The 12,169-nt window shown below is 34.0% G+C and overlaps 1 protein-coding gene across 1 annotated transcript in view; it reads right to left on the minus strand.

Annotated features, from left to right (window-relative positions):
* BCKDHB (branched chain keto acid dehydrogenase E1 subunit beta) overlaps window positions 1–12,169 on the minus strand; it is a 112,191-nt gene that overhangs the window by 5,438 nt on the left and 94,584 nt on the right. The window contains exon 10 of the mRNA XM_065835748.2: window positions 556–708. Coding sequence (XP_065691820.1) covers window positions 568–708 — 141 coding nt within the window. The 3' untranslated portion in view covers window positions 556–567. The remainder of the gene's footprint in view (window positions 1–555; window positions 709–12,169) is intronic.

Below are 12,169 nucleotides of genomic sequence, written 5' to 3' on the forward strand. Positions count from 1 at the left end.
GATTATAAGAAAAAATATTTTTAGAATAAATATTAAATATAAGATTTATAATTGTATTTGAGGAGAACTGTAAGATACTACAGACACACAGAACATTGAAAATACATGAATTATGTTTGCAATGCAGTGCCTATATTTTTTGTAAATTGGGACGCCTTCATACCTCACAAGATTACAGGCCACACTGAAGAGTGAAAAATTATAACATTTAATACTATGGTTTGCCTATAAAATAACTGTAAGTCTTCTACTGTAGGTGAAATATATTCTGTGCATTACTATTCCTTCCACCTTTCACTTTACATTCTTTTCACTTCTCAGGATACAAGGCATTTAATTTTCAGACTGATTAAAAGCAAGGTGATTAATTTTAAACACTGGCATTACTTGAAAATATTCTGACATCTTTAAGACTGAAGACCCATAGCCATAAGAAGCAACTCTTGTTATAAATAAATAACTAAATAAAAGAGTAGTACTTTAGCCCCAAACCTTAAAGTCAATCTGTCAGAATCATTTAAAAGCAAACTGTCAGTATAAGACATTATTTCTCACCTGTACTACTGTTCAATAGTTAATCATATTTCGAAGAGCATCATAGCATTTCCATTTGTCTGGGATGTAGAAAGGCTCAAAGATGTGAGGAAAGGGAGTGTCATAGCCACATACTCTTGTAATAGGAGCTTCTAAATTCAAAAAGCATTCCTCCTGTTAACAGAAATACATAATAAATGTTAATGAGGCCATTATTTTCAAATGTCTTGCATCACAAATTGAGGTCAAATGAACTTTGCCAGACTGACAATCCTGGAAACTCAAACTTTCTATTTATATTACAGCATAACTAGTCCAAACCAGAACAGTACTTCCTTTTGCCCAAAGGTCCACATTAAAATAACAACATGTATTAATGTTATTTTCATTTTCTACATGTGTGCTGTATTAAATCATAGGCAGGTTATATTTAGTACATCTGCTATACATCCAGACAAGTGCTGCCAAGAAACAAATATTTTAGAAACAAAGGAGTAAGAGTTTCTTCACTGTGCCACTTTTAAACATACACTTAGCTTATGTAGTTTTTCTGTATTATTTGTTGAATACACAAACATCATATTCAAACTTCTTAGAATCCTTAGATGACTAAGACTCTGTCTGAGAAGCATTAGGCAATTATGGAAATAATGAATTAGAACTCAGATCTCCAACCCTTGAGTCAAATCCATGCTCTACACAACACCTCACAACTTGTGTTCTGTTCAGAGATCACATTTGGCAATGATTGTGAGAGTTTCATTACTCGACCTAGTAGGGCACAAACTTACAAATGCACCATATTAATCTGAAAGTAACTTGTAGAAACATGAAACATCATCAGTTTTAATAAACAAAAAGTGGGGTTCAATCTTCTCACTCTCAAGTACCAGAGTGATGGCATGAAGGTCTGCAAGAAGTAGATGCACAAATAACTTCGCCGGATCAAACTGATGTCGATGCTAATTTTCAGCTCCCTTTCTCCCCATATCTTTAGCACATGCATTTGCTTTCCAGAGCAGACAAATGAAGAGACAAAACGTGTCTCCTCCTGGCCCCTCCTTTATGGACTGCAGCAACTGAGACATCCTGGCCAACCTCCCCTGTGCTTGGCTCAGCAAAATGGAAGATGAAGGATTATCTACCAATCCTTTTCCACCAGGCCCATGAGGAAAACAGGCAAAGAGCTCTGATTTTCTGCAGCAAAGTGCTAAGTATTTTCTCAGACTGATGAACTGTTTTGAATGCACATTGCCTTCCCGTCCATGGCTGCCTAACTCCAACTCACTGTGCTTTGTATGCATCACAATGTTTGGCAGCATAGAAGATACTCATAACACACCGAGATTATAACCTTTTGCTCCTGCAACCACTTCAATGCATTGTGAAGGGGCGTATTTCTGGAAGACAGATGGAAGTTGAAAGTCCAAGAGGTGTGTGATTGCACACAGCGTCATTATATTTAATAGTGAATTTTCACCTAGAAAACTTCAGACTCTGAATAGGTCTGAGGTAAAAATATATGCAAACAATATAAAGATTTTTTCGAGCTCCATTTTCAGGCACTGATTTGCTTTTCTTTGTAAAGTGAGATTCACATCACTACAAAATGCTGGCAAGTAGAGCGTCTTAAAGTCAGTGAACACAGTAACAACAGAAATGCTGCAGACCTAGCAAAATGAAGGTGATTCAGTTGACATTACTTAGTTTACAGATTTACTGACGATATTTGCAATAATATTGGCAAGAGCAAATTGCACAGAATAAAGGCTTTTGAGATTTACCTTTTTCTATAGAGTGGAAATAAAATCATAATCCAGAAGGTGGAGTATAAAGTTATCATCAGAATAAGATATTTGAAAACAATAAAAAAAAATGTACTTCTACTTTACAGTGTAGAAGTATTGTAGAGAGACAAGAGTCTTGATCTCCGTAAAACAGACAGATTTAGTCATAGAATCACAGTGATACTGCTCCATATGCTAACTATTTGGTTATTAAAAAAAAAAAAAATCTATAAATCCACATTCTACACATAAGCAGTCGTATAAAACAAGTTTAAGGAAATATCTTAATAAGATGATTTAGAAGGAAACCAGGTCTTGTTGTTTGACAAAAGATACTACTACTTTACCAGCAGTGCTCTGGATACACCTAGGTATGCAGCAAGCCTTTTGCAGGACTGAATTCTTTGCTTATAACAATCTATCATTAGGTTTGGAGTCAGTTTTGTTTAAAATACAGCTAATAAACTTTATCAGTTCATGGAGTTTTGATTTATCTCTGGAAGTAGTTCTAATTTATGGGACAGTATATTAAGTTATGTCCTTTAAACTCAAATCAAACCAAACTTTTTCACAGTTACAGAACATGAAACTGCTTGCATTAACTTAATTGTAATCTGAGCAAATTAGATTAGATTCTTCATTAGATGGCATTACACTTTGAAATATCATAGTGTTAGCAAAATCTATACTCTAACACGAAAAAATTATATAGTCTATGCACATATTTCTAACTTATCTTCCCTTTTGAGCTTCAAGAGAAGTGATCGGCCCATCAAATAGCCTATCTGATAGGGATTCTTGTTCACAGCTGCTGTTAGAAGCTGGACTGTAGGAGAAACAAGAGTTCACCTCATCCCAAATGTGATGCTGCCACATCTGCTGTACATCTTGCTCTGCCAGGTTTTTTGCACCTGTGCAGCCGTTGTGGAGAAACACGACTGAGAATATTAAATACACGACGTCCAGCTTTTTCTAAAACTAATTAGCAGACATCTTTTGTGCAAGCTTATCAGAACAAGTCTACTATTTTAAATTGTGATAGAAAATAAACATTTTCAGTTAAGTGGATTTACTCCATACTACTTGGACATGGTAATGGCCCAAAGTGCTCTCGCACAACAGGAATCCAAGCTTACAGACTTCAAGTCTCTGCATATTTCAGACAGTCTATTTAAACAACCTGACATCTTTCAAGGAAAGATCTTGGGAAAAAACTTTAAATATTAAGTGGTTTTGGAATAAAGTAGTAGGCATGAAATTTCTGATTCTGTGTAAAATGTTTTAAATTCAGTTTTGAAAATCAGTATGAAAAGTCATACTTAATTTAGTAGAATATCCACTAACTTCCAAAATTCAGTTAAAGTAAAAAATTATTGTTTTGTTAGAAAAAAAAAATGCTTAGAAGGGAACAGATATAGTTATTAGTCTAATATATCCAAGTTGTCTTATTTTAAAAACTTCAGACAAAACATTAAATCAATGTTCTTCCCACTTCCTAACTGCAGAGGTCAAATTTTGGCCTTAGTTATTCAGTATGACTTTTGCCAATTACCTTCATTAGCCTGCTTTTCACTCATAGCCTGCTGGAAAATACATTATTATATTTTAATTGGTCACATTATTTCATCTCAACATTTGATATTTCATACACATTTAGGAAGACTTTTCAAAACAACTTAAGAGCACGGATCCTACTAAAAATCTGTTCTTGAAATTCACAGCAATTGACCAAACGTATCGCACACACCACTTCAAAACAATCTTATGCCTTGATGTTTAAAATAGATGCTAAAACCAAGGACTCGATGGATTTTACATGATGATATTTGAAATGCATCCTCTAGTACTGCGTACACTCCCTCTGTATTCCCAAATTATAATATTCTTGTATGCTACTATATAAAACTTTCATTTTAGCCTTGTCTAAGTGTACATTTTACTCTTTATCAGAGATTTGGGTACTCATTGCTAAATCAAGGTTCTGAGTGTAAAGCTCTTAAAAACATGAACGACTGAGAACTGAAGGCATGTATACAGATATACAATTGTAAAAAGAAAAAAAAAATCAAATAAGAAAACAAATCCATTATCGGGCATTACGGAAAGAAAACATTACTCATCCCTGTGCAACGTATAGAAAAAAAATCTGGTGTGCAGTTTAGGGGCATTTGGCCAATGAGAAAATAGTTCAAGAGTTTATTGCTCCAGAGCTTCCTTTCTCTGGAGGGAATCTTTATCATTCCATACTCATAGTAAAAATACCTCCATATGCAAACACTTTGGTAAGTACCAGTATATGACGCTATTTAATGTGTAGCTAGCAAGACAGACAATTCCAAACTGATACTTTTCCCCTTAATTACCCTATTTTGGTCTTATTCTCTTTACTTCTGTATCTTTTGGAACTATTGCATTTTTTCTTCTCCAGCCGACATGGATTAAAATCAGTAAAAAGGAATTATTTTTTTATTTTTAAATTTACTAACCTGTAGAACACTCCATCAAGGGAGAAAACTTTCCCTTAAAAATCAATTATTTCTGCAACATTTGATGTCTCAGGGATCTCTTTCATTCTATTCTTATTTCATAACAATACAGGTATTCAAAAAATTAAGAGCTATAAGAATATCACATGACTACAGAGCTGCTGTATGAGAACACTGATTTTACAACTCCTACTTTCTGTAGGATAACAAACAAAAAGTCTATTTTAAAGACTAATATGAAGAGGCAGAGTTTGATAGCAATTCTAATATTTCTGTTGGTATTACAGCTCTAATAATAAAAAGACTAAACACAAGGTTGAGGTCCATTACACAAGGCAAACTGTAGGAATATTTCTCATGTAAGACTACTTGATTTTCTGCTGACAGTAACTACAAATTTAGACCTGGGAACTCATTGACTAATTTAGGTTTAATTCAATTGTGGTTTCTGTCAATTAGAACTCTGAATTTTGCCTTTTTATCTATAGACTACAAAATTTTAAAAACCCCACATAAATATTCAAAGAAATTTTCAGAGAGAAAACTCTTATCTTATTAGAGTTTCACTTTGTTCTGATATTATTATTCTGATTTATTTATGCTGTTGTCATAAATTAAAGCACGGAGTTCGAACAGTTAAGAACATTTATTCCATATCATAATGAGCTTTCCAAAGAGGCAGTCAATCAAACTCCGTTTTATGGAAGGTGGATATCATGCAATAAAGCTGCAACTAAACACAGATTAAAGGTCTTTTTCTTTGGTTTCTGCTTAAAAAAAAAAAAAAAAAAAAAAAAAAAACACTCTAATTTGAAGACTTTACTTTCAGTAACAGAAAAGTCAAGTATCTGCAGTTTTCATATCTCACAACTGTAGCACAGCACTTTCCTTGACAGCTGCAAGCACCAAAAGCTAGAAATTTTAAATAGAATTGCTTTGACAACATTTATATGTTGCGCTCTTCTAACAGTCACTTCTATGAGCCACATAAGTACTATACGCTTCTGAGATATTTCCAAGTTGAGAGAGAGAGATATCTTTTTTTAGAGGGAGCATTTTTTCCCAATGGCTTAAATTTGTCTTAAAATGCTTTAACAAATCTCTTCCTGATAGTTACAATAATAATACAACTTTTCCTCAGAGAACTCCACAATTATCTTCTGCAAATATTTAACTTCTGTCAGTTTTCTCCTTTTTAAGATTACTTTAAAACAATACTTCTATAATTTAGCACAGCTTGTAATGATTCATTTTTTACCAATTCTTTGAATTTACATAATTAATATTTGTCAAATACAGAGAAACAGTTGACTGCTAAAACTATAATAAACAGATAATATTTTTACTTAAAAATACATCCGCAATTAAAAAACAGTAAAGTACTTAAGGGAAAAAAGTCTGTTCCATATAATTCATCACCTTCTTACCATTAAAAAGCCATTGATGGTAAATATTGTCTTTATAGAACTGAATCACATAAAACAGTATTTACAGATGAAGCCAAATTTACTATATAGAAGATAAAGTAGTCACAAAAAATTAACAAAATTATTTCCGAATAATTCATATTCCTCTTAAAGCCATCATGCTAAAATTAGAATTTACTGCAGCTATTTTTAGCCATAAGCACTGAATCTATTAGAAGTTAATATATTTCTGACCACAGCACTTTTAGAATCCAGACATATACAACATAATGCCATATTTTAAGAGTAATACATAATCCTGGTTTAATACTTAAATATTTTAATACTTAAACCTTTTAAAATTATCTATGTGATATTGCACTATGATAATAACTTCAAATAAAAGCAGTTTCAACATCTTAACTAGAAAAGAGAGTGTGTGTGTGCTTTAAATATTGTCTTTATCAAAAGAAACACATTAGATTGAGTGGGGAGGATGGTGAGAGTTGATATAAATTCCTTCTATATGACACACACACACACTTTCAGCAAAACATATTTCAACTACATACTGTATATTTAAAAGGTTTCCCAATAAACGTTCAAGGAATTTCCACAAAAAGATGTTTAAATTGCAAGCTACATAAAATGAAAACAACACAAGTGGAAGTAACCCAGACTTTTAAGAATAAAAACATTCCTACGTACTAAATATAGTATTTTTGAAACTGCTTTCTTCAGGCACAGTAGAATTTTTGGTGCTACGGTCTTAACTGCAATCCTATAAGATGATGTTAGGTCACTATAGTAGCTATGGGGTGGCTACGCACCAGCCTTGCAAGGCAATGCTTTTTATCTGGGCTCTTTTTCTGTCATGTGGAAGTAAAGAATCCACAAGTTGATTGAAATATTAAATGGCTTATTTTTCTTCTGACAAGTCAGTATCTAGAACATCCCATATGTTATTTTTCTGTAATCCTGGCTACTTTGTTGACTGTCACTGCAGATATGTATTTGCGTGTTTTGCTTCTGGCACATCATAAGCTGATGAAACTAATGAGAGTGAAAGAATGTTTTAATTCAAGACACTGAAAAACATTTATGTTACATATTTTTCAAGACCACTTGCATTTTCTTTATATTAAAAAATAACCACTTTACTCTCTTAAGCTCAGTACTTCCATTTCAGAGAAAGGAGCGTGCATAATTAGACAAGTAAAACAAATGAGGATAATGTTGTCTTCGTTGTCACTTGTGCCTCTTGGAGCTGTAAATACCCTGCAAGAGGATTTGACCAGAAACTCGGGACAGACTCCTCACTATAAGCTGGATTTATTTTTCAAAATCTGCAGGCATTATTTTGGGGGAGTCATAGCGTTTGTACCTCCCTTACACTGCGACGAATTGCTTACAGGCAGAAAAAAAATCACTGCTTATGAAATATTCACTGTAATTTTAAAAGGTTCTACAATACCAAAGAGGGAGAACTGTAACTAACCTCCCCAGCCTCAGTATTCTGTAGCTGACGGGAGACACCAAGTGACATCTTTATCTATCTTAGATTTTACAGAGGGCCTCATCTCTTAGATTTTATATAACCCTGTCATAAATTGAAGACTTTTATATGGACTCAAGAACATTGTTTTTCTTTTTGTTTTACATCTCTTTTGAGCTTCATAAGGTGCATTGCTCAAGACAACACCAGCTATCTTAGCAATGGCTGCCTCATGCAGTTAAATTCTCATTCATTTGAAGATTGCCTTCAAATTTGATTTTGTCTAGCTCTACAAATTATCAGTTACAATCTTTAAAAATCCAATGCCAGACTGATACTGTTAGTTTGACCCTCTTTATCAAGTTTACAACACAATCACTCCAACAAATATTCACGGCAACAGCATTAACTTGAAGCTGTTAGGAACAGGTCAGTGGCTTAGTTGTCTTGGTGGTAGAACTGCATAAAAAAAATCAGCACCACACTCCCAAGGTATTTACAAAACAACAACATCACCACAAAAAAAAAACCCCTTCCACTAATGTCGAACAAATCATCCTTCCCACAAGTGGAGGTAAACGAATAAAAAGTAACTTTCATTTCTTCCCATCCAATGTCCTCTGCAAAACAGCTAAGAGTTTCCATGAAAATTTTACACGATTTAAATCCAGCCTGGTGGAGTCTATAACTAGACCTGAAACACATTCAACTCATAATGACACACTGCCAGAAATTATGTTCTCCCCAGTACATTTATAATTTGCATTGTTTAGGGCACAAGGTGCAGCAGCCAGCATGAGTCTTCTCCACAAAATAAATGGCATGAGACAGATACGCTCCAGAAGATGTATTATGAGAGCACTTCCAGATTGTCAGAATATTCTACTGCCATAAATGAGCCATAACAAAGCTCTTTGGCAAGTTTCTGATGTTTAATTGTAATCCACCAGGTGACCACTTCCCATCTTTTTACTACAAGTACTAGAAAAACTATTTTTTCCTAGGTAATTATTGCTATACCATATCAGAAACTATCTTAGGTGTTTCCTACGAATTACATATACTATACAGTGTATAGCCAAAACATGACAAAATTCTTAAAATATAAGTTATTTATTTTGTAGAGTAGCAAGCAACCTTACAGCACATTCACTACAAATTATATTATTCTATAGGACACTCCAAGTTTATAGCGCACTTTCTTGAAGTAGCAGTGAATACTTGCACTGGGACACATATCTTCTAAAAGCATGCCCTAAGCCTCACAGGTAGAATGACTTCCCCAGCCCAAAAGTATCTGAAAAGACTTGTTTGATTTAGTTACTTGGCACTACTAACCCATCTGTTCGGTTTATGATCCTGCAAACTGTTACACATATGTTAACATGGGTGAATAATCCGAGTGAAATCAATGGCCCTAAAGTGCCTGCACAAAATTATTCATATATGAAAATGTTTGCAGATCGCAAGTCATTTTTCTGCATGAATGAGCAATATATAATAAACATTTGTTAAGCTTTTAAACTGAGGATCATCCCCCTTCTAATTACACCCTGCACCTTTTAATCACAAAGCCAGAAATATCCTACCAATATAATTGGATTTTATACTTTTAGATCACCATTTATCACCTACCATTCTAATTACTTACTCAATTATTTTGCAAAAACATCTCCTGGTTAATCTCACCATGCCAGAAGTGACTGGAAGGATTTGCTGCTAAGAGTTTTAATAGCCAGTGAGCGGTATTTTTATTTTTACAGCTGTTTAGGCAGCTGAGAGATTCTTGCAAACACAGCCTTGTCAATCCATGTATCTGGCACAGCAAAGTCCTCACAGAAGTCCTTCACTCAACACACACTAATGAAATTCAAAGGAAATGCAATTTCAACTCCTGTTATTAAATAATTTAAAACAGCATGTTTCCCATTTTATATCGAAACATTTGCATTTTGGGACAGCACGATGACAGCGATACTGTCACTCTGACTGACCGCCACCAGACGCTTCTCCAGCGCAAAGCCTCAGCTTGGCCAGGCAGCCGGGGACAGGCGAGTGCAAATGAAATATCTCATCCACCCGTGAAAAGGTGGGGGCTTACCTAGTATTTTTCCACCGCTTTTTTTAACATTGTCGTCTTTGTAAAATGGAGTTGGAACAGGAGGGAAATATTAGATTACTTGAAACAGATGTATAAGGAATTTTATAGCATATTCTTTAAACCAAGTCGCTATTCTACTTACGTGTTTAATTTATAGGAAGCTGCTTGACAATTCAAACCGAAAAGTCAAGTATTCCAGTGCAAAGTTTCAACTCATATATTAAATATCCTCTCATAAGAATGGCAAAAGTAACTGTTAGGAAAGCTGACTGGTAAGTATAGAGAGGTAATTTCTATTCTCCAGATAAAGTCTAAAAAATTGAATGGAGATAAATGCAATGAGGTTTTCCAGAAGGTATAAAGTTTTATGCAGAAGAATACTCAGAAACACTGAATGAACCATACTGGAGACTGAGCTTTTGGGTACAGACTGACTTAAAAAGCATGAAAGAATTATTTTACCATACAAACTTCAAATGTTTATACCAAGTTATTCCCAAAGTTCTTACACTAATTAGCTTTTCTTCTTTCCTAGAGATTTTATTTTTAATAATTTTGATCATTTTTCACTGCATTTCCTAAACTACTCTTCACACAAACAGGCTACACTGCTATTCCACTGTCAAGAAAAACTGGTATTACTCCCCTTGGTTCAGCCAACAAAACAAAACAAAACAAAACCAAAAAACTCTAAAAAATTTTAAAAAATCCTTTATTAATTTTTCCAGCTATAAAAAGCTAATGCAACGCTGTTACAAAAGACCAAGAAAAGTGCTGCAAACTACACACTTTCATTTTAAAGTGAAATAATAAAACTACCAAAGCAGTTAGCACTACATCTCTTAATTTAAAAAGTGGTCTAATAATGAAGACCAGGAATATCATATGTCAGAGGCTATGAAATTTTAGCTTACCTTTATCCTAGAATTAACAATTCATAATTATTGACCTAATTTCAAAATGTCAATGAACTGCATTGCAAATGCATGGAATGTGTGAAAAATCCAGCAACATTTAAGAACAGAAAATCAGATATCAGCATTACTTATTTTTATACAATTGAGAAACATAATGGTAGAGGTTAACTCTATATTTTAGGAATCTCACTGAAGTTTTCATTGGATTAAACCCAAATATTTAACTTGGCCTATGTTTTAGGATTGACTGTTTAAATAAATTTCATACTTAAAATGATTTACACTAAATCAATTATGAAACTTTAATTTTCCGTCCACTAACGAACTTTCTGCTTTATGGCCAAAACTATATATCTTTTATATAACCTAATCTATCTCTTCCATCAATGATGTTATCAATTGTATAGTGAACTTCTTACTGAAGAAACAAAGTAAAAAGTAAAATACCTACACAGCTGCCTTAGCTACTATAAAGTACCTGGAATAATCTTCTTCTGTTCAGTTACACACAGTTAACACTCAAAATACAATTGGCATGAATGAAATGTAAGAATAAGCTATTGGTAGTACTGCAAAAAGAAAAGTGCAACCCAGTTCAAGCTGAGATTTTCTTTCTCCCTTATATGACTGCTAAATAGTAAAAATTGAAATGTTTCCCTCATGCAAGTACGTTAGGAAGTTCTTCCTCGGTTTATTCAATAAGTAAAAGTTTTGCTGAGATTAATCTGTCAAGACACTCTGCGTTCTACAGGAGTGGAAATCGCTAACAAATGTCATTCAATATCACAAAAATAAAATAGAACTACCATACAAATGGAGATTATTTTACTATTTACAAGGTCTGATCCTGTGAAGCCTGTTAGTGAACAGCAATCCTAACTTCCTTCCCCTGAAAAAAAACCCACAGATATTATAATAAAGCAAGATCATTTAAGAATTAAAGGTCTCTATGTCAACCGATTTTTTCAATATTTAACATATTTTTGAAGCACATCCGGCTTCTTGTTTTACCCTGTATTCAGTACTGTAATTATACAGTAGCATAAACTCCAATCACTCGCAATTCCAGAGACTGTGCTATATGATATACAAAAGGAAGCATTGAGAGAAACCAAAAAGCAGAATTCTGTGGAAATTCGAGCTTTTTTTTTTTAGGTTTGTTTCCTTGCTGGTGGCCAAACCCACTGTTGTTCAGATCAGATTTCCCATTGCATAAAGTCACTACTGATGGCAGAAATCACGGACCAGGCCCACTGACACTGATGTGCTCTTCCAGCTGTGCAACCACAAAACCAAAACACATTTTTAAACAATGGTTATCCAATCAGGGGAATTCCTGTTCTTATCAGCCCACGCACTTGATTTCTTCTCAATAAATGAGACCACCAGGTCATGCCCAGATAAAGTTTTTCTTTCCCAACCTTCTGAGAAAGCGTAAGAACA

Source organism: Patagioenas fasciata, chromosome 3 (genome assembly GCF_037038585.1).
Source record: "Patagioenas fasciata isolate bPatFas1 chromosome 3, bPatFas1.hap1, whole genome shotgun sequence".
Lineage (NCBI taxonomy): Eukaryota > Metazoa > Chordata > Aves > Columbiformes > Columbidae > Patagioenas > Patagioenas fasciata.